This window comes from Herpailurus yagouaroundi, unplaced genomic scaffold (genome assembly GCF_014898765.1).
Source record: "Herpailurus yagouaroundi ecotype Mexico unplaced genomic scaffold, PumYag 190, whole genome shotgun sequence".
NCBI classification, from domain to species: domain Eukaryota; kingdom Metazoa; phylum Chordata; class Mammalia; order Carnivora; family Felidae; genus Herpailurus; species Herpailurus yagouaroundi.
Window position 1 is genome coordinate 23,603,765 of NW_024412421.1, and position 26,267 is coordinate 23,630,031.

The following is a 26,267-nucleotide window of genomic DNA, read 5'->3' on the forward strand; positions in this document are numbered from 1 at the left end:
AGCATACTGATTTCTGAAAGTGTATTTTAAGTAGCGTTCCCTTCTCCCCACACTTTACATCACGGTCATCAGTTCTCTTCCAAACATCATATTGCAAGAGTACAACTAGTCAGTGTATCTCTGCACCTGTTCTGGCTTGGCAAGGATAACACCTTTAATAGCTGTGAAGTCAGACACTGCCCTCATGGTCGGGTCACCAATATACCCATTCACTCTATTGATAGTGCAACCAGCACATTTCTCCAGCACATACATGATCTCAGCTAATATCCAGTGACAGCTCTAGAGGAAATACCAAGTAAAATGTAGAGATTCAGGAACATTTGTAATAGATAATCCAGGAATAGTTGCAGTGATTTCAAAGACAGAGTTTGAAAGGAAGAGGGCACAAGCTTTAAAGACTCTTGACTCCAGGTATTCTTTGTTCTCAGGTGCCTTCTTCACCTCTCTGAGGCTGGACATTTAAGTTCCCTTCAGGCATCCAAGAAGGACTTTGGTCTGTTATCTCACAAGTCCTCTGTTATCTCCTAGTCTGTTACTACGCCTTGGTACAGGTGAACTTAAAGTGTTAGATGTAAAAGATTCTTGAAGTTTCCAGATGTTATCAGGGGAGCTCTACAATGAGCTGTTATTAGAATTAGGGCTATGACTTTGGTCCTTTCCAGAGCCTGAATTCAGTTAACAGGTGACTGGCTTTCCACCAAGTAGCTCTTCCAGTTTTCAAGAGCTAAGGGATTAATCTCTAGAAGGAATATTTTTTGTGTACAGTTGCATTATCCCTATATAAGGTAATAGCAAGAATTGAAAATATGAATAGAGCAAGTATTCAAAAGTACAGGTAACTGCACCAAAAGAGAATCTGTCCTAAGCCAATACCTGTCTTATTTTCAGGCCTGAAAACTAATTTGGAAACTTTTTAAAATGTAAACAACAAAAATGAAATAATGTATCCAATGAAAGTTGTAGTGGAAAAGGCGAACTTTTCTGTAAGCAGCGGCTCTGAGTTACTACAGAGCAGACCAAGACCATAACCCAGTGTGTTCAAGTTAGATTTGACAAGTGCTCAGCTTAGTGTTTTGCCAGTATTAAAATACTTCGTCAGGGAGACCTGGCTAATCTTTAAGGCAAGCAGTAGTGACTGTGGCGTCTGTGTTTAGGGTCATTGGCTGAAACAGCAGAGGTGGCGGTTCTTCACTAGGAAAAGAAACATCCTGGACACGAGCATAAGCCTCATTAGCTGTCATCCTGGGTCTTGACATGAAGCTTACTTCTCTGCATAAGAAAAACATAACACAATACCACTATGACCGTAACAGGTAAGAAGGAGACTAAGGAGCGAAGCCTATTCCTAGTCAACGTCCAAAGTTTCCTGATTACTCACAAGTATCCTTTCAAACTCCCTTTCCTCCTCCACTGCTCTATCAGACCTATATTTGTATACCAGAGTTAAAAACAGAACTCTGACTAATGTCCACAGCTGAGAAGACAGTTAACAAGAAACCATTTATACTGCTAATCATATTGAAAATGTCCTCTGTCTTCCTAATACTTAGGTATGTGTTTGTCAAGGATAATACATTCAAATTTCACACAGCAAGGACCTGGAATTAGTTATATTTTGCACCCTGACCAAAGAATAAAGCCTAAGGCATGAAAAATGATCATGCTTTAAATAAAACTGCAACACAGTGCGTTTTTTAAATCCAAAGAGGGTTGCTTTCTGGGTAGGGATGTTCATGCATTAGCTTGTCCATTACTTAAGAGACATCTGGTGACCCTTTGGGCACCTTCTCTGGTCTTTCCCATGGGGAGGAGCATCTATTTCCCAGGCCAAGTATTGCCATGTGGTACTTGACTTTTTCAGTGGTCACTAGTCTGGATTGTTGATCTGTGTAATGAAGCAATGTTCCAGGTCAGACTTACAGAGGATTGTTTATGTAGGGAGTGTGTCTGTGCAGTTAAATCGTGTTGACAGTTGAGGTCCATCGTGCTGTATGGCACTGCCTAGGTCTTAGACACTAGAACAGTTTGTGATCAGACACCAACTTGCTCTATGGGGTCTTTCCAAGTTGCAATACAAGATTGTGAATGCCTTTCTCATATAACACCCTTCCGTCTAGTTTACCTATCATCTTTCTACTTTCAGCACTGTTAAACCTATTAATTATCCTATAGAAAACAGAGCAGCATAAGGGCACATCTCCTTAGGCTAACTCCTCTCCTTTTGAGGAGAGATTTAACTCAAACCGGGGCAGTGGACGAGGCTGGCCTTGATTTGCAGGATGAATTTGGAGTAATCTCCTAGGGGTTGCACTTCAGGGCTTCTGGAGATCTCCCAACCAAATACATGGCCTTTTGCCAGTGCTCTCACATCCACAAGTACCAGAGGCGACACTGAAAAGAAGAGTTCTGACATCAACAAGTGTTTGACCCAGTAGGACTTGCAGAGATGCTACACTTCAGCTGGAGAAGTGGATAGCATACACTTCACCTGAGTGACTGTCAGCCTTGCTGGGTACAGGTTCATCAGCTTCCATGAGGCAATAATAGTAAACTCAGCAGTCGTTCACCTCATGGGCTTCCTGGTTCTACTGGCAACTGTTCAGCTGTGGAACCTGCTGGATCCTAACCCCAGGCTGCAGGTCGTCAGTAGAGCACCCAGCAAAGCCTGGGACAGCTTCCTGCTATTCATCCTGATCCTGCTGACAGGCTATGCCATTGCTGTAAGCCCTCGTTCCCACTGCCTTTTCCTAAAAGCAGTGCTGGCCTTGGAATCACATTGCCTGCCTGAAAAAGCACTGTATGAGAAACCATTAGTTCAAGTTAGCAATGAGTTCTGGAGAAAAGAGTGAAGAAATCTTTTAGTTATAGTTCCATACTTAACTAGTAGTGAGACTTAAATGCAGAAATTTGTCTCATCTCCTAAAATTTAGCTCACAGGTTGATGTGAAGGTCAAATGAATTGATGAAAACACTACGTAATTAAAAAGGAAATATGGGTGTGTGTGTGTGTGTGTTGGTGGGGGAGGGTTTCTTTTAGGCATAGTGATTTGAATGGCCACTAAAGCATTTCTTTCATTTCCATTCTCTTTGGTTCTGTGTTGGCCTCCTTATCAAGCACCTCAGGAGGGAAAGAACTGAAACCAGCTTCATTACGGTCTACCCTCTCCTGACTGGTCTTTGTCCTTTCCAGTTTAACCTGCTGTTTGGATAGAGCATCTGGGACTACCAAACTTTTTTCAGCTCAGCAGTGACTGCTGTTGCTCTCAAGATGGGAATCTCTCATCACAAGGAGGTAAAAAACCCCATCACGGTTTTCCTGCAGGATTCTATTTGGTTTTTTATACTTAAGGGGAGAATTGCTTACAAAAAAAAAGCAGCCCTTTCTGCACCACTGCACACTGGAAAAGGGAGTGTAGATCCTTTGCCTTTCCATTTTATGGTGCTATCTATGAATACAATTTGAGTGGCTGTTACTTTCAGAAATGTGCCCTTTTCAAGCACCTAGTCCCACTTTCCTCATTTGTTATATTCTTAGACTTATTGCCAGGACACTAGGCCTCAATTTATACTCTCATAACCTACCCAGATTAACATTATTTGCTGTTTCTATCTCAACGGCCCTTTTAAATATACAATGAAGTATACTTTTAAGAAAATTCGGCAGGTATAATTCCAGAAAGAACTGCAATATTTGTTTATAGTTAATAAATGCTCATTTCAGACAGCTTGTATTCTCCCCCTAAGAACTACCAACACAAGTCTCTTCTATTCAGTATAAAAAGTATAAAAAATAAAGGAGGGAGGCGCCTGGCTGGCTCAGTCAGTAGAGCATGTGACTCGTGATCTCAGGGTCAGGAGTTTAAGTCCCACATTGGGTGCGGAGCCTACTCAAGAAAGACAGAACAAGGAAACCTAGATGAGGATTTGTAGCCCTAGCATATATAGACTTGATTAGGACAGAAAAAACTACAATTCAAATTAGTGAATGAAGCCGTCACTCTTGGAACACTTTATTTACTAAAGCTCTTAAGGAAGTAACAATCACAACAATAAGCTTTTGCTAACACCTCCTTTTTGACCTAACTCTTTTTCTGCTTTAATCATAATCATATACAGGGGCGCCTGGGTGGGGCAGTCGGTTAAAGCGTCCGACTTCAGCCAGGTCACGATCTCGCGGTCCGTGAGTTCAAGCCCCGCGTCGGGCTCTGGGCTGATGGCTCGGAGCCTGGAGCCTGTTTCCGATTCTGTGTCTCCCTCTCTCTCTTCCCCTCCCCCGTTCATGCTCTGTCTCTCTCTGTCTCAAAAATAAATAAACGTTGAAAAAAAAAATTTTAAAAAAAAAAATCATAATCATATACAATGTGAAGGGAAAATGGAGTATACTTACTGGGCAAAGTCTTACAGCACAATCTGAGATTGTCCCAAGTTACTTGTTGACTTAGATAGAGTAGCTATAATTAAGCACTTTTAAGTGGATGATGTATTGTTACTAGGATATATTTGGTCATACATATTTCCATCACAGTGGTATTTATTATAAACATTCACCCTCTAAGTTGTTGGGCTGTTTTGTTTTTTTAACAGTACCCTAGTAGCAACAGTGAATGAGCCAAAATATCAACAGAAAAAGCACATCATTTGTTAAAATGAACATGTAAATTTAAATGCTGTTATGGAAACCACTCTAGTAACCCTGTATTTGAGAGATGTCTTTATGCTGAAAAGACTAGCAAAACTCAGCAATTACACTTTTAAAGATAACACTTAAAAAAACAACCAACTATGCTCTCTCTCTGTCTCAAAAATAAATAAACGTTAAAAAAAAAAAAAAAACAAAACAACTTAGAGGCACCTCAGTGGCTCAGTCAGTTGAGCATCCAACTCTTGATTTTGGCTCAGGTCATAATCTCACAGTTCATGAGTTTGAGCCCGGCTTGGGATTTTCTAAATAAATAAAAAGAAAAAAAGACTAAAAAGCCAATTTTTATGGTTAACCTGTTAAATTTTATTAGAATGCTCCTGTGTTTAAAGTAGAGGTTATAGAACGGCAGAGACAGTTTTCAGGATTTCTGATGTATTTTTTCAGTAACCTTTTGCTACTCTTTCAAACCTCCATGTTTATATTTTCCAGAACTGCCAAAACTCACATGGGTTTTGAATTATAGTGCTATTGTGACTCACCTGTTTACCTGTGAAAACACTGAAGTCAATTATTTTTATACCCACCCAGTCTATCATTCTTTCTCTTCTGTCCACTCAAAAGTATTTTCCTTTTTAATAATTTTGCTTCTCCAAGTTTCCACCAAATATTTTATGTGACTATATCCCAAACATAAGCATATAACTTACATTTTTAAAGTAGAAATTAAACTGACAATCTTTAAACTCAAAATTTTATTGTCTCTTTCCAGATTGTTGTTTTAGAGCCAATCCTGGGTTCTTTTCTGATCCTCACCAGTGTCATCTTGATAGTACTTGTGATCATTAACCTTTTTGTTTGTCATCCTCATGGCCTTTGGTAAAGAAAGTCCCTTAAGGTAGGTAACTCTCTGGGCTCAGTAACTGAAATATGTCATGATTCTTCTATCATTGGAAAAGCTTAACTGTTGCTGCTCTTAGGCAGACATAATGCACAGTATTAGCATATTCCCTTTATTGGTCTCTGCCAACCATTTTTATAGGAAACCCAGTTTACCAAGACTATATTATGTTCTATATCCACTGTCCTATAAACACCTCGTCCTCCGCTATTTAGCAGAAACACTCCAATGCCTGACAGTAAATCATAAAAGGAAATTTCCAGTATTACTATTCATACTTTTTTTTGGTATCTTGTGGTACTTTTTCTCTCCAACATCAGGATCAATTGTTAATTTCCCCCACTTTTCGCCTTTTGTCTTTGAACAGACTCTAAAAAGAAGGTGCATTCACAGATGGTGCTGCAGAGAGTTTGCTAGGAATCCAGCGGCACCAGAACACATGAGCAAATGGTCATGATAGCAATGGGCATTAACAATGGAGCCTGGCTCCATTCCCAGCCTGGCTTATTACTACTTAGCATATTATTACTTATCTTTGCATGGCACAGTTCAGAAAATTACCAATGTTTATATATAATGCACTGTTAATTTTGTAAATCACTGAGGAATCAAAATCCCCTGTGGCTGCAAGTTCTTCTGTTTATAGATCACGGTCAGGAAAGGGTTAACCCTGTAAGAGTGATACAGAATAATCCAGCTCTGCTGCCAAACAACAAGTAAAAAAACACTCATCACCAATGTTTCAGTATGGCTGTGGGAAATAGAAATGAATCACAAGTGGGCTCACAGCAGCTTACTTTTTTTTTTAATGTTTATTTTTGAGAGAGACAGAGCACAAGTGCAGTAGGGGCAATCAAGAGGGAGACACAGAATCCGAAGCAGGCTCCAGGCTCTGAGCTGTCAGCACAGAGCCCTACAGGGGTTAGAACCCACTAACGGTGAGATCATAACCTGAGCTGAAGTCAGACGCTTGACTGACTGAGCCACCCAGGCACCCTGACAGCAGCTTAAAGATAAATGCATGAGGTTTGGGTAATGGAGAGCCCTGTCCCAGAGGAGTAACCAAGCAAATTCACAAATGCTATCTAGGCTTAAATACAGAAGTTGAGGGGCGCCTGCGAGGCTCAGTCAGTTAAGCGTCTGACTCTTGATTTCGGCTCAGATTATGATCTCATGATTCATGGGTTCAAGCCCCACATCGGGCTCTGTGCTGATAGTGTGGAACCTTCTTAGGATTCTGTCTCCTTCTCTGCCCTTCCTCTGCTCACTCCCTTGCAAAAATAAACATTAAAACACACACACACAGATTGAAATGGGCTCCTCGCTGCTGCAGGTCCCCATGACCCAGGGAACCAAAGAGTTAAGGTGTGGCTTGTGCCCAGCATGGGTCACTGCTTAAAATAATCTCCACTAAAATCCAAATGCACCTCATCGTTTGACCAAACCAAATTCAGCAAGGCACAGAATTTTTAACTTTATTATCAGCTACTGAGCTATGAGATAGATACAAACCAATCAAAAACACTAAAGTTGCTTGAAACAAGTATATACATTACACTACACATAAGCCAGAGTCCTACCTTCTGATCCCAAAACCATCCCTCTGGGGAAGGACAGCCTTATCTACAGGGAAAAGGAGCACATTAAGTTACAATAGTAATAGTCTCATCCATCTAGGAAAGTAGTGAACTACAGCCATGTTTTTTATGGGCACCAAAAAATTTTCTGAAATCAGTCTTTAAAGGTTCTCTTAATCATAAAGTTTTCAAATGAAAACAAGAACCCTTCTTCTCCTGTAGGCATTCCAGCTCACTACCCAAGAGATTTGAGTACTTCTATTAAGGCAACTGGAAGCCCACCTTAGCCTTGAATGGTGACTTCTGCCCAACATGTGACCTGTCCGCCATTTGCCAGTAAATGCAATCCAACAGAACATGCTATGGGGGAAAAACAGGAATTTATGCAGTGTTGCCCCCTCTGGTAAAAGGAGAACACAGCACTCAAAGCAAAAGGCCACGGAGGGCTCCCTGAGAATCCAGCAGAACTAAGAGAAGCCTTCAACTTTCCAAATAAACTTTGCAACTGGATCCAGGTAGAACAATGCCCTGCAGCAAGAAGTAGTGTATATGCCAATGAGAGGACCCAGCTTCCAAGAACTGTTAAAGAGGCTTCCAGCATCAGTCTCTCTTCCCATTCATATCACACCTTTTTGTCTTGATTCTTGCTCACCACAAATCCCTCTGTACAGAGGGGTTTGTTTCTAAATCTAGAACTTCAGCACAGGACTGAGAGAGACTTCATGAAGTAATGTCCTCCGTGTCCAGCCATCTTTGGCAGCTCTCCTTACAATGCTTTCACCTTCTCCCTGCGGAGGGACAGAAGGACAGGTGATGGGCGAACCTGGGATCACACTCAAAGGAGACGAACAAGCAAGGTTGCCAAGGCTGCTCTGGCCTCGTTGACTCTAATTGTTAGTCTCTTAAGAGCAACAGAGAACTGGAAAGCAGCAGAATTTAGAGCAGGAAGAGAGCCCAAAGGAAAAGTGTGCTCAGTGATGGTAAGAGATGAAAAAGAATTGCACGGAGATTCTTTGTTACAAGGAGAAACAGTGCCGTCTCAAATCCCAGAGCCTGGAGGTTGCCTGGCTTAACAGATCTAGGTTTTCTTTTTTAACTCTTCAAATCTCCGGGAAAGATCATCAAAGTCAATGTCCTCAGATGCTGAGGTGTTGGCACCAGCAGATGCAGTCGGTAGTGTGTCTGGCACAGACGGCAACTCTGGTAGTACAAAGTTGTCGCAGGTGTCCACAGGTCTGGAAGGGGGCTTTGCAGGGGCTTCCGGCTTGGGCCCAGGACCTAATTAAATAAGGGTAAGGAGCCCAGTGTTACAAAAGCCAGAGAAGGGGCTCAGATCCTCAAAGCCCACAATCCCCTTTGGCAAAAACAATGTAACTATCAAAACACAGAAGAAAAATATGATTAAAGATCAATAAAATTTTCAGTACAATTAAGATCTACATTCCCTTAATACAGTTGAATCCTGTTTTACTTTCCTATGGTAAGAAGAAAGATTAAGAGAAATTCCAGGTGTGGTACATGAAACCAGGTACACAGTGCATTCTCTTAGACTATGCCCTTTCACAAAGGTCTGCTCCCATAACAACAAAGTCCAAGGGGTGGCACTAAAATTCTGTTGGAATGAGCCACTCTTTAAGGATTAGGGGAAGAAAAATTTTATAAGGAATATTAATGTCTACATTGTTTAATGTAATAGAATCAGAATTTCCACTCTTCCATTTTGTATTTTACAAGTTAAAATCATCCCCCTTTCCGTTTGTATCTAAGTTCTAGAAAAGGTGAACCTAAACTATAGTTTTAGAAAATAAGAACAGTATTTGCCTCCAGGGTAGAATGGACTGGGAAGGAACATAAGAGAACTTTCTGGGGTGATGGAAACTTTCTACACCTTGACTGAAGTCACTGTTACGTAAAATCAAAACTCATCAAAATATATACTTCTGTGTATTTTTTTCTATGTTAATTATACCTCAACAAAACAACTATCCCCAAATTTTAAAAGCATCCCCCCACCCTGGGCTTCTGAAGTGCTAGTAGTGTTTTATTTTCTGAGTGGATGGCCACACAGCATGCTTGCTTTGTGAAAAGTCACTGAGCTATTCACTATGGTTTTATCTACTGCCCCCTCATTAATGCCCAAGTTTGTTAATATAAACATGTATTTATATAAATACAAATAATTTTGATACTTCTAATACAATGAAAGTTGAAGCAGGAAGAACATCAAGAACTTGAGGTTGAAAGAATAATACCACCAACAGAAACAAGGAACTTGAAAGATTCTCTGGGGCCAGAAAGGTATTTTCTTTATGGACAAGGGAAATCCTGAGTTCTATTTTTGTCATACTACACTCAGGGAAAGGACAGGGCATGTGGGTAAAATGCCACGGACATGACAACTTTCTCTGAGGTGGAAGCAGTAATGAGAAAACAGCAAAAAGGTTCAGCACTGAGGGTTTCTGACTCACACTCACCAACAATCTGTGCAGAAGAGACATTCTTATCAGCATTAACGTCATCAACCTGAAACACAAATACTGTTACCAAGGGAGAAAGCAAAGGCGTTACTAGAGAGAAAGTACTGATACTGGTATAAGCCCCTGTGTTTTCCAAAAGCTAAGCAGAAGCAACAGAACCACTCCAAACAAACTGCCCCTCCACCCCCTGTACTCTTTTCTGATCTTCCAGCTAGACAGATACCACATTAAACTCTAAACCACCAAGCAGAGAAAGAGGAAATTCTTACCACACCATAACACCTCTCTTTGATACCTTCACCTTCTGTGCAGAGAGAAAGCACTAACCCACTGAATTCATCTCTCCAAGAACCAAGTCCTCAAATACTGAAGATCTTCTACCTCATTCCTAGAAACAGCTGTGGGCAATGCTTCAATGCATGCAAGACCAAACTTAAGAAAAACCCAAGCCCAAGGGGAAAACCAAAGGAAAGAACACTAAACAAGTTCAGGAACAGGAGGATCTCCCAGCAAACGCCATATCAATTTGTTTTCTCTGTAATTCATCAGATGGAAGGAAATAGGTCTCAAAAGGCACATACTAGCTAAGGAAACAAAGCTGACAGAAAAGGAGCCCTCTAATTTGGAATCAAAGCTGTGCAACCACCAACATTTCAAGGAATGATTATATTTATAGTAAGTTTTACCTACAAAACTAAAATGTAAAATTAGTAATATCGGCTGAAATTTACTAACTGGACACTTCTATTTAAGACAAAAATCTGGCCACTATTCCTTTACACAGTGTTGAATTCCTAAAACTGGTATTTTAATTATGATATTCCAACAGCAGGACTATACCAACTCAAAATAATTCTCTGCCCTACTCCAAAAAAACTAGGCAAGTGCCCTACATGAACTTTCTAAGAGACCTTCAGCTCCTTCCTGATTCCTGGCTTAATTGCAGACAAAGCATTGCCACCAATGATGATGTTGCTGCGGCCGCCACCACCCAACTTCCAGGGTAATGTTAAAGCAACACAAGAATCCAAAGCAAGAGCATTGATGGTACCAGGAATTGATCAAAACTTTGCCTTCCCTGTGGCCATTATTTTGCTCTCTCTTCATGGGAGTCACTCTCCTGCTGCTTACAAAAGAGGCTCAACCACTTACAGATTCATACGATGGGGGAGTTGCTGGTATCTGAGGTGGATGAATATTGGGAAAAGCCTGGTAAGTCCCCATTGGCAATCCATTGAAATCCGACTGCAAGAGGAGAAAGGTAACATCAGAGACACGGCCCCAAAAACTCCTGAGTTTTCTGAGGTTTGTTGTATGGTAAGGGAGATATACATATATTCAGTGTATATTCAAGATATATATTGAATATATACATACATTCAAGAGCCAAAAAAGAGAAAAAAATGCCTAGAAGAATTCTAGATCTTCAAAGATCTATAGCCAAAGGCTAGTTTTCAAATTACTAAATTAACCGCTTCCATGTTGACAAGGAAAGATTATAATCAAACTCTCCTATTACTAGTAATGACCTTGTCTACAAAATGTCTACAAAAGAGGTTTTTCCACCTGGTAATAAGCAGTATTCATTTTTGGAAAAAACTAGTATGGCTGCAAAAGGTCCCAAAGGTTATTTACCAGTAAACCTATAGGAAAAAGTTTCTTTAACACCATCTCTCTGTATTTTCCCACATCATTAAGTATAGACAAACCAAAAGACTTTTTCCAAATCCCGGTATTGTTTTCCACAATATGATCACTAATACCAAATGTTCTTACTGCTCAGTCTTGACAACCTACAACTTTTGTGTGTATTCATACAGCCAATGTGTCTCTTCTTCTGTTACATTTTCTAGAGTTTATATCCACGCTTATATGTATACTTACTGGTCCCTTTGGAAGTGGGTAGGAAAAAGGAGTACTTGGAGAGGGCATGGCCATAGGCACAGGCATAGGCACTGGCACTGTTCCGTCAGGTCCACCAACTGGTGCGGCAAAACCACCCCCTCCTCCTCTTCCAGGGCCCCCTTTCTTCACATCATCTGTGAATCCAACATCAATAAGATCGGTCTCTATGCCAGGAGGAGCTTCTGCCTGAAAAGAAGAGAGAAACCTGTATCATTAACCCACACTGCAGGCCAGATCTCCCAGAAGTAGACTCAGAGATGCAGGTCAGCATGGAGGAAGTTTACTGGGGTAGTCTCTTGGGATAAAGACTTGTGGGGAGTGAAGGAAGCAGGGCTGGGCAAAGGGAAAAGCTGGGCTGCCATGTAGTCATAGCAACTGCTCAGTCAATTCCTTAGGGAGCTCTGGAGCTGGGATGGGTCTGCAGCAGGTGCCCTCAAATGGGGCAGAGTCTAAAATCCCAGTTACTAACTACAGGCTGCCCCTAAGGAAAGACTTTGGATGAAGCAGCTTTCTTCTGAGAGCCACTGCTAGAGGAGCACTCAGCTGTGTATGAGCACCAGTCACGAATATTCTCAAGAGCTGGGAGGATAAATGCTTTTATCCTGAAGTGTATTTGGGATGGGGGGGAGGTTGTCTAAACAGCATACTAAACCACACACTACACCCCACCAACCTTAACTGAGTGATTATTATTTGTACATCTGCCGTCCTTACACTATAAGCCTCTTTAGGACAGTGACCTTGTTTTTATCTCTGTATTTCTGTGTACTGTCTGGCACAGGGCAGGCACCCAATAAATCTTTCAGGATCCTTTCTTGCTTCAATTCAGTGAAATTCACTGAAAACCAACAATGCCATTTTGTATTTGTATCAAGGTCTGTAACTTTTCAAAGTGCTTTCATCATTCATCTCATCTGATCCTTAAAATACTCTTTGCAGGCATATTTATTGTTGCCCAAGCAGAGAAAGGCTTAAACTCCCACACACAAACTTTAATGAAAAGAATATGGTTATTTTTAAAGAAAATGATATCCAAAGACTCATTTCCCTTTGTACTCTGAAAGACTCTAAACTCACCATGACCACAGAGTCGGGCTCATAGGGCACATTATAGTTCTTGGCAATTTCAATCAGATATCTCTCCACCAGGATCTTGGGTGGGGCTTCCACACTCAGTTTGTGCATTAGCTATAAGTAAAACACCCAGGATTAACATCTATGCCAACTAGCCTTAAACCTAACTTGTCTCACTTTTAAACTTTGTTCCTCTTATTTTATATGTAAATTGAGAAAAAAGGGGTTCAGACTAGTTACATGATTTCTTTTTTCAGTCACGAGACATATTGCAAAACCATGCCTCTTTCATGTTCTCTGGTTACACACAACCCAGGTGTTGCTAAGACTGATACCACCGCCGTCCACATTTGAATTCATCCACTTCTCTCCTCGCTTCTACATCCACAAATCACAAAAGGCACAAAGGATGGGGGTGGGGGGTCTCACAATCAGAAGTTTAGGGACGGAGTAAGGAGCTGACGACACTGCCAACCAGAAAGCCTCTCACCCTATGAAATATGCAACCCTAGATTAACTCAGCCATACAGCAGAACCCACGAGAATCAACACAGGCAATAGCATAACATGCCCACATCCCTGTCTACTGCATCATGTTTATTAACAAGTATGTTAATTACCCTGTCATTCACAGTTCCAATCTGGTTGGTCCTACATAACTTGCCATATTCCTTGCTATACTTGGCACAGAGCTGATCAGCAACCTACAGAGAGAAAAAAAAAAAAAAAAGAAAAACAAAAGGCAAAACAGTAAATAAAAGTGGAAACCATTCCTAAAAACTACTTCAAGCTTCCTCCTAACAATAGTAAGCATGCTTCTTTCTACTACAAGAATTCAAAACAACCAGGGTCTATAAAGCCTTAAGGGGTACACATTCGTACTTGTTTATCCAGCCATCCACTGAGCTGTAACTATGTGCCAAATTCTATTACAGACATTATGATATATGCTATAAACAAAATGAACAAAAACAGACACTGTTCTTATAGAGGCTTATAATCTCTGAGGAAAACAGTCATTACTAAATCACACAAAGATACAAATGCAGCTGTAATAAATGCCACCAAGGCAAAGTAACAGCATGTGTAAAAAGGCCTCTGGTGGAAAAACAGGGCCAATCCTAAAGCTGAAATAAATTAAGTGTTGAGCCCAAGGGAGGAGTGCCATAGGAAATGAAGTAAGAAAGGCATGTGGGGGCCAGAAAATGCAGAATCATATAGGTCATATTAGGAATTTTGTTTCTATCACAAGAACAACAGCTACTAAAGGGCTTTAAAGCAAGAGGTAGTGACAGGATCAGATCTGTGTTTTGAATAGAACCCTAAGCTGTTCTGACAGAATGGTGAAGAGACTAAAGGAAACCAAAGTAGGTATAGAAAGAAGATTCAAGAAGTTACTGTAATAGTCCAGGCAGGAAATAACTGGCATCGAACCAGAGTGGTCCCAACACCTGAGAGCTCAGTGAGGAGGCACTCATTGTTCAATATATAGACCCGGTATTTATGATGTAATTTAGTCCTTTGTCTTTTGATAACGCTCTTGGTTGCTTTATACTATGCAGAAATTTTTTATTATATTAATGTAATCACTTTGTTCATGGCTTTTGTGGCCTTTTCCACTATGAGATTATCTTTTTAAATCTGCCTAGTTTTCTTCTAGTTTTTAATGAGTTCATTAAAAAACAAACAAACACATAAATCTGTTTCATCTTGAATAAATCTTCATATAAAGGAAAAGTATAGAAGAGGTTAAAACGAGGTTTTAACCCCGGGTTGGGGCTCCTGGGTGGCTCAGTTGGGGAAACATGCAACTCTTGATCATGAGTTCAAGCCCCACGTTGGGTGTAGAGATTACTTAAAAAGAAAAAAGAAAAGAAAAAGAAAAAAGAGAGCCAGAGACTAAAAAAGTAAAAAGTCTATATAAGAAGCAACTGCCTGGCTGCCTCAGATGGTACAGCATGTGACTCTTGATCTCAGGGTTGTGGGTTCAAGCCCCATGACAGACGTAGAACTTACTTAAAAAGAAAACAACAGAAAAAGAAAAAAGAAAAGAAAAAAAGAAGAACCTGTTGCCTCTACTCTCCCATTCCTCTACCAACAAAACTCTAGGACTACCATCCCTACAGGAATAGAATACAGGAGGCTTACTCTCTGGGGAGGTTAAACTAATAGGACTCTGAACTCCACGCACAGCAGAGAGCAAAGATAGTTACTGACAACCAAAATTTTAAGTCTTCTCTAAGACAAGAATGAGACCTTTGGCTTCCTCCTCCCAAGGTTCTCAGAAATTCTGGCAGCCAGCTTACACTCTTGAGGTAGAAAACAGGATTCTGTGCTGACAGCTCAGAGTCTGGAGCTTTCTTCAGATTCTGTGTCTCCCTCTCTGCCCCTCCCCCACTTCCTCTCTCAAAAATAAACAGTTAAAAATTTTTTTGAAATAAATAAATGAAAACCCACAGAAGACAAGGAAATCTCAAGGGGCATCTGGGTGGCACAGTCGGTTAACTGTCCGACTCTTGATTTCGGCTCAGGTCATGATCTTGTGGTTTGTGGCTCAGGCTATTACTGCAAACCTGCTTGGGATTCTCTCTCTGCCCCTGCCACCCACACACACACACACTCTCAAAAATAAACTTAAAAAAAAAAAAAAAAAGAAAAGAAAAAAGACGGGTCAGGAGGTAAGACTGAGACAATCTACAGAATAAAACGAAAAGGCAAAGATGTAGAAAACAGGTAACAACTCAAATGAATTTGAATACTAGCAGTCAGTATTATATCTGTGTTGTGAGGTGAAAGTTTTTAGTTAATGTCTAGCTCTTCTGCTAGATTCTAAGCTACAAGAGTAGGGTTACTGTCATATTTTGCCCACTGCTGCACCCTCAGTGCCCACTTAGCTCATAACATCAACTTGATAAATATTTGTGGAATTAATGAATGAAGCAAAATATGTGACCTTAAATTAATGTTAACTGGTTTACAGTTGTGTAAGAACTTTCCTATTTGAATATACTTAAATAACATTACAATAAAAATAAGACAAAACTGAAAGTACACAACACTTTGCTCTTTAAAAAAATTATTCATGTTTGCAAAACACTATTCTGTTGCATTATATAAGGGCTGAAAAGGAGGTAGAGACAAATTTACAAATTTACAAAGCTTGTTTCAAAGGCAACATAAGTGTACAAAATATCTTGTCAAATAAGCAGAAATGATTTATGTTAACCAACCTAACAATTTAACAAACTACAGACATCAGTGAAACTGGTTGTACTTACTATTTTCAACTCAGCCACTTCTGACTGGAGTCGAGGAGCAGCCCATATCAGTGTAGACACAGATTCAGCCAGACCAGAATCTAGTTCCCTAATTAAGGAAGAAAAATTAATAAAATTTAACATTCTTTAAAACAAACCAACAAACCTTAGCATTTGTATCATATAGTTGATAGCCTTGGAAAGCTCTTTCACAAATCTCACTGGATTCTCATAAAATACTCTAGGCTTCCTATCTTACTTGTGGGGAAACTCAAACTAACTGACAAGCCCAAGGTCACAAAGTCTGGAAATGGTTGGGCCAAGACTCAGACTTAGGCCTTTTGATTTCAGATTCCTTCCTTTCTTTTCAACAATTGTCTATATCAAGATCAAGCCTTCTAGCAAAGCCATTAGGAAAAAGGTCCTTGGGTATGTGAAGTAGTCCCCTAGTGCTAGTTGCCCACATGTAGTAAGAAATCACTATTAATGCTTTCACAGATTCCCTTTCTCAAAGAGATGATTTGATTTAGGTCCTCAAAATGCATTATTTCATTACACTTACACAAAATGAATTAGGTTCTAGATAACTCTGGAACAACACTGTGCCTATAGTTAACAATACTGTACTGTGCACTTAAAAATGTTAATAGGGTATGGGGCACCTGGGTGCCTCAGTCAGTTAAGCGTCCGACTTCAGCTCAGGTCATGATATCACAGTTTGTGGGTTCAAATCCCCTCTGGGCTCTGTGCTGACAGCTTGGAGCCTGGAGCCTGCTTCGGATTCTATGTCTCCCTCTCATTGCCCCTCTCCATCTTATGCGCACACGCTCTCTCTCAAAAATAAACAAACATTAAAAAATTAAAAAACGGGTGCCTGGGTGGCTCAGCCAGTTAAGCGTCCGACTCTTGACCTCACAGTTCATGAGTTTGAGCCCCCATATCAGGCTCTGTGCGGATAATGCAGAGTCTACTTGGATTCTCTCCCTCCTTCTGTCTGCCCCTCCCCTGCTCTCTCTCTCTCTCTCAAAATAAATAAATTAAATTAAAAAAATTAAAAACCAAAATACTAACTTAAAAATAAATAAATTAAAAAATGTTAAGAGGTAGAGATCTGATGTCATGTATTCTTACCAATAAAGGGAGAGGAGAGGAGGGACACAAGGACTTCTAGAGGAAACAAATTTTATTACCTTGATTGTGGTGCTGGTATACGGATGTATGCATATGTCCAAACTCATCAAACTGCATGCATAAAATATGTACAGCTTTTTCTATAAACCATACCTAAATGTAGATTATTAAAAAAAATACAAAATATCTTACTTCATAGACTGGATGAGGCCAAACCGAGCCAGCAGCAGGTCACAATAGAGCTCCAGGATCTCCATGGCCTCCACGAGGTAGTCTTCTCGGATGATGTGCTCCACACGGATCCGAGCTCGTTCATCTTTCCCAGCAGCCAGATAGTCAGCAATCTCTTTCCTTGCTTTCTGAGCCAATTCCGCTAAGTCACAAATCGCATCCAGTCACATAGTAGCAGTACACTGAGCCGCCTGCCCTGCAGGAGACTTCCACTCCGACAGAGAGAAGTGCGTGTTTCTTCTACATCCTAGCTCACTGTTAGCAAATCTAGTCCCAACTCATCTAGTCTCTATAACTTCCTCCACTATCTAGGTGAGACTATTGTTTGTGTAGCCAAAAATTTCCACCTCAGGAGTCATGTTATCCATTCCCGACAACAAAGTGATTCAGTCTAACTTGTCACAAAGGGCAGCAGTAATATATCTAAAGCTTCAAGGATATGGGATCCCTAAGACTTCATAGTAGTAGCCTAACAGAGCCAAATTATTAGAGTGCTAGAACCTGGTGATGTATTCTGGGAAATAAAATACAAGGAAATCATGCATTACTCACTTTTTTTTTTTTCCAATAGTTTAAGACGGTTTATGACTAATCTCAAATTGACTCGTAAACGCTCAGCTTTAAATCCAGAGCCCAGCATGCTGTGTTGTTCCTCCTGGAAAAAGATAAGAAACACAGTTACTACCTTCAAATTGAAATTAGTATAGAAACTAGCATCAATTAGAAGGTAGACTGGCTGACACTATAAACCAGAATGGTTTTCCACAGGCAAAATGACATAATGTGATTCACATTTCTTAAAGATCTCTTTGGCTTGTGTGAAGAATTGACTGAGGGAGAAAAAGAATAGAAGCAAGGGACTAAGGAGAAGACTATTACTATAGTCCAGACAAGAGATGGAAATAGTTTAGAATCGGGTAGGTACCAGTGGTAAGGGTAGAGTGACTGGATTTGATATCTTGAAGGCACAGCTCAAAGATGCTGGCGATGGTTAAAACGAGTATTATATATTGCTGTAGGAGCAGGTTGATAAAAAAACTAAGTAGCAGGAAGGCCTCCTACCTCTCCCAAAAATCTCATCAGGGTAGTGATGAGAAAAGATTATCAAATTTAGAACCAAATTCAAAAATATTCTTTCCTTGGGGCACTCGGGTGGCTCAATTAGTTAAATGTCCAACTTTGGCTCAGGTCATGATCTCATGACTCATGAGTTCGAGCCCAACATCACTTCTGTGCTGACAGCTCAGAGCCTGGAGCCTGCTTAGGATTCTGTGTCTCCCTCACTCTCTGCCCCTCCCCTGCTCGTATTCTCTCTCAAAAATAAATAATAAACATTAAAAAAAATTTTTTTTTTAAATTTCTTCCCCTCAATTCCTCATATCCTCCTGACTCAACCTTTGGGAAAAAAGCTAGTGTACAGAAATATTAATATTTTACTCATGTACAAATAAATATACAAAGGGGTGAAAAGTCCAAGAAAAAAAAACTTTAAAATTCAACAGAAGGCTATTTACCAAGACTTTCACTGAACAGAAGAGTTACAGTCAGTAAAACTACTCCCCTCCACCCACAAGGGGGTATATCATTGTGCATTCCATATTAAGCACAAACCCTGTTTCTCAATTAATTCTGGACTTGAACTTCAAAACAGGTAACATCCAAACAAAAGCTAGGTCTAACAAAGTAACCAATAAACAGACAAACCAAAGAAGATATCCAACGTAAAGAAAAACACTACAGATATTTGTCTGCTTGTGCAAAAACCACTAATAAAAAACATCAGGTATGTTTTCCTTTTGTAAAATTACCTCCAGAAGCCTTTATACATTTAATAATTAACCTAAGTCCCAGTTTATAATGGGGTCTCTATGTCACGAAATACCTTGGATCCATTATACTGAGTATTTATTCAAATACTTATTGAATATCTCTACATCAGACAATAGCCCTACAATCCTTGCCCTTAAAGGAACTTATATTCTATTGGAAAAAACAGCTAAAAGAATCTGGCAACTATGAAACTGGTTAGAACTATGATTTTACAGTGGTTCTCAACTGGAAGTGATTTTGCCCCCTATAAGGATATCTGGCAATGACTGGAGACATTTTCTAAGTTGTCACCATTGGAGGGGATGCTACTGGCATCTGGTGGGTAGATCCAGGAATGCTGCTAAAAATTCTATAATGAACAGGACAGCCCCCCACAACAAAAAAATTATCCAGCCCAAGGGGCACCTGGGTGCCTGAGTCAGATGAGCATCCAACTTGATTTCAGTTCAGGTCACCATCTCACATTTCTTGGGCTCAAGCTGACAGCGCAGAGCCTGCTTGGGATTCTCTCTCTGCCTCTCCCCAACTCATGCAAACACTCTCACACTCTCTCTCAAAATAAATATACATTAAAAAAAGAAACAGATTCATGCAGACTTTTATACAAAAATATTTATCAACACATTTTAGGATCAAAAAACTAGACTAATGAACTATATGAACAAAGAATATTGCTTATTAAACAAACTATAGTATATTTATGCTGGATTTTTACATAGCCACTAAAATTTTTTTGAAACATATTTACTGAAGTAAAAATATATCAACAATATTGGTTAAAAAGGCAGGACTATATATATGAAGTACGACCTTAAATTCTGAGTTTTTAAATTTTTATTTATTTATTTTTGAGAGAGAGAGAGAGAGAGAGAGAGAGAGAGAGAGAGACAGCACGAGTAGGCGAAGTGCAGAGACAGGGAGACACAGAATCCGAAGCAGGCTCCAGGATCTGAGCCATCAGCACAGAACCTGACGCAGGGCTCAAACTCACCGACCGTGATATCATGACCTGAGCCGAAGTCAGACACTTAACCGACTTAGCCACTCAGGCGCCCCTAATTCTGAATTTTCTGAATTTTATTTTTTTTATTTTTTTAAAAAAAAATTTTTTTTTCAACGTTTATTTATTTTTGCGACAGAGAGAGACAGAGCATGAACGGGCGAGGGGCAGAGAGAGAGGGAGACACAGAATCAGAAACAGGCTCCAGGCTCTGAGCCATCAGCCCAGAGCCCGACACGGGGCTCGAACTCCCGGACCGCGAGATCGTGACCTGGCTGAAGTCAGACGCTTAACCGACTGCGCCACCCAGGCGCCCCTGAATTTTCTGAATTTTAAAAGAGCACACATACATACGTACATATAGACAAAGGCTGAACTAAAAAGAAAAAGATGTAATTATTGTTATACGTAAACTCTTTTCAAACCCAATGAATTTAGACTAACAATAGAGCTAATATTAAAAAACAAGGGCACCTGGGTGGCTCAGGTGGTTAAGTGTCCAATTCTAGATTTCGGCTCAGGTCATGATCTCATAGTTCAGTAGTTTGAGCCCCCCCATCAGGTTCTGCGCTGGCAGTGTGCAGTCTGCTTGGGATTCTGTCTCTCCTCTTTGCCCCTCCCCAGCTTGCTCTAAGTAAATAAACTTAAATAAAAATAAAAATAAAAAAACCACCTCAGGAGCATATAATTTAGAATTTCTATCAAAGACAAATAATATAAATTCATTTGCCTCCTTAGGAAAAAAAATATTGGGGAGCCTGGGTGGCTTAGTCAGTTGACCATCCAAGTCTTGATTTCAGCTCAGGTCATGGTCTCGCGGTTCCTAAGTTTGAGCCCTACGTTGGGCTCTGTGGTGTCAGTGTGGAGATCATGTAAGATTCTCTCTCTGCCCCTCCCCTGCTTGTGCTCTCTATCAAAATAAATAAATAAATAAACATTTTTTTAAAAAGGGAAAAACAAAACATTAACTCATCAGAAAACATTAACAATCAAGATCACCTTATCGTAAGTGGAAAATATGTAGAATCTGGAAAACCACAAACTAACAGATACAGAGAACAGACCAGTGGTTGCCACAGGTGGTGTGTGTGTGTATGTGTGTGTGTGTGTGAAAAACTACAAAAAAAAGTAAGTATGGTGCAATACTGAGCAACAAGCTTACAACTATCTAGTAATTTATGACCATCTCCTTAAACAAACATTAAAGAGAGAGAGCATGCATACCATGTGTGAGCCTGTGACAAAGAGCTAATGCAAGAAAACGAGGAGAAATCTCCTCACTGGGTGCCAGCTCCTGGCTTTCACATCCATCAGCCTGTCTAACCACTACTCCAGAAACGAAGTCAACAGATGTATAAGGGCAAGATTTGGGTTCAAAGCCCAAATGCTGCATTACCCACAAAACAGTAATATTACAAGTGTGATTAAAAATGTATACATGGTCTTGATATCCCTTTTAACTCAGATGCTGTTCCATCAAGGGCCAGTGCAAGGGGAGAGCTATGCAGGAGGACCTTCATTCTGCCATGGAGCTCTGGGAAGTTTCCAAGAAGAGGAAGGATGAGCACTAAGCTTGAAGTGCAAGCAGGGCTCTACAGAGAGGCAATGCAGCAAAGGTAACAGAGGCTTGATTCTCAATACTCACTTCTGTTTTTAACAGCCTTTGTGCGTGCCATTAAACAACTCTGAGAGGCATTTCCCTTACCTTTAAAATGAAGACAACAGCAGATATCACTAAACAAACAAACACAAGAACAAACCATCAAATCCTATCAGGCACTCTCCTATGCACAAAGCATCAGCCATATGCCTCAGCAGAAAGCAAAACAGGCAAGAAAGTTTGTGGTGGACAAAAGAGGAAAACTAGCAGCAGGTCTAATAGGATATTAAACCACAACCAGAAATCTAAAGACCAAGTGTCCAGAGAGACAAGTGCCTAAACTCCAAAGAAGGAACATTTTAAAGTGCATGAGAGATGCACAAATGAGGTTCTGGAAAGGGAATGCCTGGGAGAGAACAATGTTAGCAGGAAGGGAGGGGAGAAGAATGCTAAGAGCAAAAGGACAAAAGGGAGAGATTTAGAGTTCTGTCAGGAACAAGAAAATTTTTTTAAAGTCAAAGCAAAAACAATGTATCTTCCCATCTCAATGAAAGTAAAAATTAATGAGGATGTGAACAGAAAAAGAGTACAGCTGATTAATACACTAATACATTAATACATATTAGGAAAGTAAAGTTTACCCCCTAAATTAGATTAGGTATCTAAAGTGAGCTAGACAATGAAAGACACAGGTTAACAGAGAAGGTAGATTAACAAAGAAGTGACTTTAGGGGCGCCTGGGTGGCGCAGTCAGTTAAGCGTCCAACTACAGCCAGGTCACGATCTCGTGGTCCGTGAGTTCGAGCCCCGCGTCGGGCTCTGGGCTGATGGCTCAGAGCCTGGAGCCTGTTTCCGATTCTGTGTCTCCCTCTCTCTCTACCCCTCCCCCGTTCATGCTCTGTCTCTCTCTGTCCCAAAAATAAATAAACGTTGAAAAAAAATTAAAAAAAAAAAAAAAAACAACAAAGAAGTGACTTTAGCAACATGAAATGTTGGCAGTTGTAAAGACATCTTTATTTCACATATTTGCCTAAGATGGGCAGTATCCACAAATGCTAGTTTAGTACCATGCTGAAAGAGCATAATAGCCTGGAACAGAAAAGATCCTAAGGGACTGTGAAGGAAAGTGCTGTAATTCTCTGAAAGAGACACTTAACAAATGTTTTATGCTGCAAATTAGAAACCCAACTCTGTGAAGGAAGCTGAAAATACTGAAATGTGGCAACGTTGTTTTTATTTCAATCCTAATCTTTTAGCTGGGAATGTTTGGGGAAAAGAAACTCCAAAAGCCTACTGTAAACATCTGTGGAAGATGGATAAAAATAAACCCAAATTACTAATCTTATCATTCAGTAGTAACATTTATTCAAATCTTAAAAAGTAAGTAAAATCACAGGGCCTGTTCAGGGACTCTAACAATCAGGGTTCCAGCTGAAAACAGATAGCATCCACATCCTGGGTAATCTGAGAAGAATTTAATAGATTATTTACAAAGGTGTGGGGAAGGCTCCAAGAAACCAACAAAGGATAGTGTATTGCCCACTAACACATCCAGGCCTGAAGGGCAAGATGAGGAACTGAAACCTGGCAAGGGTAGCTATATGAAAAGGGTCTCCAAGACAGAAATCAAGGTCATTGGTAGAGGCATGCAGACAATTTGCAGCAATCTGGCAGGAAAGGAGAAGGGAAATAAATACCTAGTCCCCATTCCTCCCGCCCTCTGGTCTCCTGGTACTTCCATCTACATACCCCCAGTTGGAAGGCAGAAAGGAAAGGGGCCTACAGACAGTGCCCAAGAGTGAGCCTCCAAGGACACAATATCAAAAGGAAAGAAGGCTATGTGGCTCTGGAAAAGAAAACAGAAGCTATCTAGCACAAAGACTATACCACACAGGACTAAACAAGCAGGAACCTAGATCTACCAAAGCAACCCCAGATTTACACTGCAGCAAGATTTCAGCTAACCAGACTAGAAAACTGAAGTTAAATGAATTATCTAAAAAAAGAAAACTGAGTCCTTTATGTCCTTTCCACACTAAATACAGTATGACGAACATAATTTAAGTCTCTTATCTCTAAAGTCCCTTCAACTCTAAGATTCCGCAGGATACTAGATATCCAATTACAGTGAATTTATGGAACAGGCAAAAAGCCATAGACAACGGAGATTAATCCTCAAGACATCTCTTAAAAATCTTATTTTAAGGGGCACCTGGGTGGCTCAGTTGGTTGAGCGTCTGACTTCGGCTCAGGTCATGATCACACAGTCTGTGAGTTAGAGCCCCGCATCAGGTTCTGTGCTGACAGCTCAGAGCCTGGAGCCTGCTTCAGATTCTGTCTCCCTCTCTCTATGCCCCTCCCCCACTCATGCTCTGTCTCTCTGTCAAAAATAAATAAATGTTAAAAAAAAAAAAAAACTTATTTAAAAAAATAACATAACATTGAAAGGGAACCTGGGTGGCACAGTTGGTTAAGCATCCCACTTTGGCTCAGGTCACAATCTCACAGGTTGTGAATTCAAGCCCCGCATCAGGCTCCGCACTAACCGTGCAGAGCCTGCTTGGGATTCTCCATCTCCCTCCATCTGCCCCTCCCTGCTCACTCTCTCTAATAAATAAATAAACTTAAAAAGTTATTAAAAAAATAACATAACATTGTTTTCCTGGAAAAAGAAACTCAGCAACTCATTTTACACAGTCTTTCATGCACCTAGTATTTATTAACCATTTTACTATATACCAGCAATGTGCAAGTTCTATTGTAAAAAAATAAAAATTATCAGTCTTCTTGCTATCACACACACAAAAAATTTCAGATCCATGAAACACTAAAACATCGTGAATATAAAGAACATATATCTTTTTTTTTCAACTTTTTTTTAATTTTATTTTTGGGACAGAGAGAGACACAGCATGAACGGGGGAGGGGCAGAGAGAGAGGGAGACACAGTATCGGAAACAGGCTCAAGGCTCCGAGCCATCAGCCCAGAGCCCGACGCGGGGCTCGAATTCACGGACTGCGAGATCGTGACCTGACTGAAGTTGGACGCTTAACCGACTGCGCCACCCAGGCGCCCCAAGAACATATGTCTTAAAGTTATTAACATATAAACAAGTCACCAATAAAAAAATAACCTGACTAAAAAATGAGCAATGGACTTTGAAGAGACATTTCTCCAAAAGTAATATGCAAATGGCCAACAGGCATATGAAAAATGCTCAATTTCACTAATCATTAGAGAAATGCAATCAAACCCACTAGGAGCTAACACTTCACACCCATCAGAATGGCTACTATTAAACAAAAAAAAAAAGGTGTTGGCAAGGATGTGGAAAAACTGGAGCCCTTGTGTACTGTTGTTGGTCAGACTGTGAAGAGGGGTACCACTATGGAAAACAGTATGGTACTTCCTTAAAAAATTGAAAATAGAACTACCATGTGATCCAGCAATCCCACTTCTGGGTACATATCCAACAGAAGTGAAAAAAGAATCTCAAAGAGATATACACACACCCATATTCATAGCAGCATTATTCACTACAGACACGAGGTGAATGTAACCCCTATGTACACTGACAGATGGATAAACAAAAAGTACTATTTGTGTTTATTTATGTGTTTTGACACACATACAATAGGATATTATTAGTACAATCTGCATCCATGTTGTAGCAGGATTTCCTTCCTTTATAAAGGGATGAATGATATTCTATTATTCTAATATTCTAAAATACAAGTCTATTAGTATTTAATAAAATGTATGCCTTAATGTGTAAGATAAATGTACACATATACCTTAGGATCTGGCAATCCATTCCTGAACATATACCCTAAAAGGAACGTGTACAGAGGGCCATGAAAACATATGTATAAGGATTCTGTGGTAGTAAGGTGGTAGAGGAAAACAAAGTGTCCATTATAAGAGGACAAATAAAATGTGACAGAAGCACAGGACAGACTGCTCATGCAGCAGTCAGATTAACGAACTAGCTATACTCAGAGCAACATGTGTAGTCCTTTAAAAAACAAGCAAAAAGCAAACAACAGGGTTCCAGGTTCAGTGCCTCTCCCGCCGAATAAAGCTATATGACCTGAACAGAATGTATGGAGCAGCTATTTGAAGACCCTGAAAAAACTATAATAGTAGCTAGATGGAAAAGACCAGAATCTGAAGAGCCATAAAATGGCAGTGAGTTTATCACTTTTCCTCCCTCTGATATATTTCCTGGCCTAGAAGCAAGGCAGCCTGAAAACCAAAACTGAGGATCAGCACGGAAAGGAAAAAACATTAAGAGAAGCTCTCTAATCCTGGTTTGAGGAACTGGAAAGGGGTCCTCTGGTGGAGACAGAAAGTGGGTCAACTACATCAAACCAGGAATACCAACTCACCTGGGAAAAGACAGTTATCACCCATCAATGCTGAGATTACACAGATGTTGGAACTGTGAATTAAATGACAAAGACTTTATGCGGCGTCTGGGTGGCTCAGGTCATGATCTCGGGAATTTGAGCCCTGCATAAAGCTCAGCGCATGACACCTGCTTTGGATTCTGTCTCCCTCTCTCTCTTCCCCTCCCCTGCTCCAGCTCATCTCTCTCTCTCCCTCACAAAAAAAAAAAAAAAAAAAAAAAAAAAAAAAAAA

At 40.2% G+C, this 26,267-nt stretch overlaps 2 protein-coding genes across 7 annotated transcripts in view; one reads left to right on the forward strand and one right to left on the reverse strand.

The window, feature by feature from the left end:
- PKD1L3 (polycystin 1 like 3, transient receptor potential channel interacting) overlaps positions 1–5,574 on the forward strand; it is an 80,878-nt gene extending 75,304 nt beyond the window's left edge. Inside the window, 8 exon segments of the mRNA XM_040443453.1 lie at positions 432–458; positions 461–487; positions 490–554; positions 1,158–1,237; positions 1,239–1,316; positions 2,522–2,723; positions 3,194–3,295; positions 5,415–5,574. Of these exon segments, the coding sequence (XP_040299387.1) occupies positions 432–458; positions 461–487; positions 490–554; positions 1,158–1,237; positions 1,239–1,316; positions 2,522–2,723; positions 3,194–3,295; positions 5,415–5,525 (692 nt within the window). The 3' untranslated portion in view covers positions 5,526–5,574.
- Positions 5,575–6,992: 1,418 nt separating this feature from the next.
- The window catches only part of IST1 (IST1 factor associated with ESCRT-III), a 39,108-nt gene continuing 19,833 nt past the window's right edge, over positions 6,993–26,267 (reverse strand). For 2 of the 6 annotated variants that reach the window (XM_040443004.1, XM_040443003.1), the window contains 9 exons: positions 17,748–17,850; positions 17,157–17,337; positions 15,855–15,942; positions 13,197–13,280; positions 12,580–12,690; positions 11,482–11,688; positions 10,750–10,842; positions 9,595–9,643; positions 6,993–8,398 (listed from right to left, as the gene is read on the reverse strand). In XM_040443004.1, the coding sequence (XP_040298938.1) occupies positions 8,199–8,398; positions 9,595–9,643; positions 10,750–10,842; positions 11,482–11,688; positions 12,580–12,690; positions 13,197–13,280; positions 15,855–15,942; positions 17,157–17,337; positions 17,748–17,835 (1,101 nt within the window). In that variant the 5' untranslated portion in view covers positions 17,836–17,850 and the 3' untranslated portion in view covers positions 6,993–8,198. Of the gene's footprint in view, positions 8,399–9,594; positions 9,658–10,749; positions 10,843–11,481; positions 11,689–12,579; positions 12,691–13,196; positions 13,281–15,854; positions 15,943–17,156; positions 17,338–17,743; positions 17,851–26,267 lie in introns of those variants that run through there. The other 4 variants (XM_040443001.1, XM_040443006.1, XM_040443007.1 and 1 more) reach the window with 4 other exon arrangements.